General features: G+C 43.1%; 1 protein-coding gene across 1 annotated transcript; it reads right to left on the reverse strand.

The window, feature by feature from the left end:
- Positions 1–321: 321 nt before the first annotated feature.
- LOC147437203 (uncharacterized) lies at positions 322–1,941 on the reverse strand. The gene is made up of 4 exons (XM_086486530.1): positions 1,777–1,941; positions 1,231–1,679; positions 767–1,195; positions 322–394 (listed from the first exon to the last, which is right to left on the reverse strand). Exons 1-4 carry the CDS (start codon positions 1,939–1,941, stop codon positions 322–324), a joined length of 1,116 nt encoding a protein of 371 aa, XP_086342656.1.
- Positions 1,942–4,049: the final 2,108 nt, after the last annotated feature.

The following is a 4,049-nucleotide window of genomic DNA, read 5'->3' on the forward strand; positions in this document are numbered from 1 at the left end:
CAAGGCTTAAAATACAACGGGATGGTTATGGAGCAAGCTTTTTTTTTTCCACCACCTCTACCTCCCATTGCCGCCCCTTACCACCCATGACAACCAACACCCTAGCCCACCACCGGTGGTTGGTGGTGTTAGCTCACTACCACCATCTGCCACTCCTCCTCCTACCACCACCGCCCATTGATGCCGGTTGTTCTCCCACTCTTCCTTCTAGTGAGCTACTCAAGGACCTCCTCTCTCTCTCTCTCTCTCTCTCTCTCTCTCTCTCTCTCTCTCTCATCACACATTCCCTAATTGCATATCAAAAGACAACAATGATAGAATTCACTTTGTTGAAAACTCAAAACAAATATCATCATTTGCACAACTCAAGGTAAATGTGATAGCCCAACAAATGCTAGATTATTACAATAGTCTTTTTGCACTCAATAAAGTTTTGAGCTCGTTATTAGCCAGACTAGACTGATGAATGAACATGATGTTGTTTATTTCCATTCCAAACACTCTCAAGTAGATATAATACAAGTATTTGCAAGCCACATAGGTCATTCCTTCCCCTGACCTCCTTTGGAAGTCTCTGCAAGTACAATTAGGATTCCTAGCTATTGTGACTTGATATATCTCACCACGTAACTTCAAGTTTGGTGTTTCTGCAATGAAGACTTCATGCTTACAGATCTTTACCATTTCCACTTGTTCGATGACCATTTCTAGTCCTAAAGCATTGTCGATCCTTTTCGATGCCTCTTTAGAAACACCTGTCCTATACCTGTCCGCACATCTTTGCCCTTGCACTTCCATAGTTTCTATTGCGATATGAAACCCCGCTAGCTGCAAAGGCTTTACTTCTAGCGTTTTTAAGTTCGTTCCCTGTGCCACTGGCCACTCAAGTGGAGATCTTGGAGGCCGCATCACAATATATGGACATACATCCCACACATGTTTGACATCATCACTACAAAACCATACCCATGTCTCATTGTTACGCCCCTCCCAGTTGCATTTCCCCCAAAAACTTGGTGCCGTTGTTCCCTCTTTGCATAAATTCACCTTTTTCTTGCACTTTCCTCCTTTGATTTTTCCTTGGCAAGTGAACTTAAACCCCGGTTTGCACCTGCGGATTTCCCACATGGTGTCATTTATGTCAACCTCGATGGCCCTAATTGTCACCCCGTCATTCTCCTCGTCCATAGGTGATCTTGGGTTACATGTGATGCATATCCAAATGACAACTTTCGAGCCTTTCTTTGTCGAGCAACATTTTGAGTGACATACTCTGGCCTGTGTGAACTATTTGCCTCCTCGCCTGTAACATTGCCGAATGTCTTGCATCGCCTTGTCATTATAACCTGGTCTCCAAAAAACTCAAGCACCTTTGGAAGATCAGTTCCTCCAATTGCATCGTTTAGAACACGGCTAGTCTGTGATGGAGTAGGTGTGTGAAATTGTCGTGAAGCTGCCTTGTCTCTCATCTTGCTTATGCTTGGTCCGCTTCCTATATACTTACCCTCTGTATATGCCATTCTTTTGGATTGTTGAAGAAGAGTGTTCCCAATATCCGAAATTGTTGCATCGTACAAAGAAATTTTAGGCTTGTGACCTTCACCTGCTAGCCATGAAGCGTGACGTGACTCTGAGAGATTTGTTCGAGGGACTACCTCGATGCAATAGTCATCTAGAGCCTACAAAAAAAGAAATAAATATGTTTCATAGATATAATGAAGGGTCTAATTAAATGGACATCCTACAACCTATTCTAGAATAAATTTGAAAACTTACACCAACAATTTCCTTCCTCCAAGGAGGGTGCCTCACATGCCACCAACTCAACCAGCACGCCATTGGGCCTAGATTCCCATCTGCCACCTTTCTAGTTGCCCACCAAGCTCGAATGAACCAATATTGGGCCTCTGCATCTTCACTGCTTTGCGCGCACTGCCACATTCGACACAGTCGCTTGTGCTCGTCTTGAAATGCATTGAGCACATATTTTGTGGTGTGGATCCCTAGACTTTGTTCCCAATGGAAAAGGCATGATCTCTCCCTACCTTTCATCACCATATCCGGACCTCCATTGAAAATTGTGCGCATCACATTCCAGTTTTCTTGGGCTTCATCCTGTGGAGAATAGGAATTTAGTGAAAGGCAATGACTGATGGTGGAAGGTTATTTTTTGAGGTTTTGTCTTGGAGTGGATTCACACCAAAAATAAGAGAAGCTTGCATGAAAATATTTCTATATGGAATAAAGAGTATGCAAAATGGTAAGAAAAATTATGGTAATGGTGAGTCAATGTACATAGCATATATAGGCAAATAACGCACACCTAGGTAGTGTTACCATATACATGTGGTAGTGATGTGTGTGGACACATTAAAACCACCGGGGAATTTTTTCCCCCTGTGCATTGTATATACGCCCATCACTCTAGGGCTATCTATCTTTATATTACACACCAAGTAACACACTCTCTATTGTGTGCCTTGAGCTTCCTTCATATTCTCTAAGCTGTGTGTGTCTCTCTGCAACCCTAATTCCAACAATTGGTATCAGAGCAGGTTGCGTCCTCCGAGACCTAGTCGTCAGCTGCTCCAGCACATGCCTGCTCACTTTCTCAAATTTCAATGAGATTTGGCGAGCGTCCGCAGGTCTACAAATATTTTGGGAAAGCTTAGTCTGCTCAAATTTCTAATTCGGGCTCATTGCGCCTCCGTTTCCACTACAGGCATGTCTGCACAGGCAATTTCGTCATTTTGTGCAAAATTTTTGTTAGTACCGTTTTTTGCATAACAGGTGCCGCACAGTCTTCTACGGTTTGTGCTATAAAGCACATGTTGTTCCCGCTTTGTTTCTCCTATTTTCGGGCAGTTTTCACATCAGGTGCAACATTTACCATGGCTGACAACAAGACAGATGTGTTCAAGATGTTTGTTGCTGAGGATAGGTTGGATGGGGACAATTACCCTATGTGGGCTTATATGATGCAAAATGTTCTTGTGTCAAAGGGCGTTTGGAACATTGTGCCGGGCATTGATGTACGTCCTGGTTCTAAGGATGTAGGCGATGTTGAGGATGTTGCAGGTCTTGCTACAAGGATTGTTGCTATTAGAGTTGTTTTGCCTACGGCAGAACAAGCTCGTTGGGATGTAAAGGATGCATAGGCTCACGCACTGATTGCGTTGTCTATGAAGCGCACCATTGTTCCTCACATCCGTTCAGAAAATCTGCAAAACAGGCTTGGGATATTCTAGCAGGTCTTTATGCAAGCCGCAATGAGTCTAAAATTGCTTTGCTGCGTAAAGAGCTGGAATCGAAGATTATACATGAGGAAGATGATGTGGACACTTTCCTTGCTAGTGTAAAGGATATCAATGAGCAACTTATTTTTGCAGCAGGTGAAGTCATTTCAGACAGTTCCCTTGTGCAGACTGTTCTTGATGCCTTACCAAATTCTTACCAGACTTTTGATAGTACTTGGAGACTTATGACCCAAGGAAATCCAAAAGTTGTCAAGTTTGACACTGTTGCAAGATTCACTTTCTAGAAAAAACAGGACTAGACAGTGTGCAGTTGAACAGGCTTTTATTGCTTCTCAAAGAAAGGGTGGTAACAGCAATGTAGCCACTTCTTATGGTTCTGCTACGAGTGGCAAAACTTCTGTTCCCAATGCTTCTGCTGGCAGCACTTCGTCCGACAATTCTGGTGATAAGGGCAAAAAGAAGATGCATTGCCATTATTGTAAAGCTAATGATCACTTGATCAAGCAGTGTCCTAAGTTGAAGGCCAAAGAGGCTAAGAAGAAAGAGGGTGGTTCCACTGCAAATGCTGGTTTCACTACAAATGTTGAGTCTTCTGTAAAAGGAGACTGTAATGCTGATGTTGATGCAGAATGGGATTTTAGTGCAGAGTGCAAATACAATCTTGGTGTCCATGATACTTGCATGTCAGTTGCTGCAGATTCACATGTGTGGTATTTTGATAGTGGTGCTACAAAGCACATTACCTCACATCGTGAATTGTTCACCTCTCTCTCGTCTGTCTCTCATGGGAAT

The sequence above is a fragment of the Adiantum capillus-veneris genome, chromosome 17, assembly GCF_014529385.1.
Source record: "Adiantum capillus-veneris isolate H3 chromosome 17, ASM1452938v2, whole genome shotgun sequence".
NCBI lineage: Eukaryota > Viridiplantae > Streptophyta > Polypodiopsida > Polypodiales > Pteridaceae > Adiantum > Adiantum capillus-veneris.

What these genes read in the sequence shown, in the direction of transcription:
- LOC147437203 (XM_086486530.1), bottom strand. Translation starts at nt 1,941, where the DNA reads ATGTGGCAGTGCGCGCAAAGCAGTGAAGATGCAGAGGCCCAATATTGG. An exon ending in GGAGGAAGGAAATTGTTGGT is followed by an intron (nt 1,680 to 1,776) that starts GTAAGTTTTCAA and finishes CTTTTTTTGTAG; the next exon opens with GCTCTAGATGACTATTGCAT. An exon ending in CGACAAAGAAAGGCTCGAAA is followed by an intron (nt 1,196 to 1,230) that starts GTTGTCATTTGG and finishes ATGTAACCCAAG; the next exon opens with ATCACCTATGGACGAGGAGA.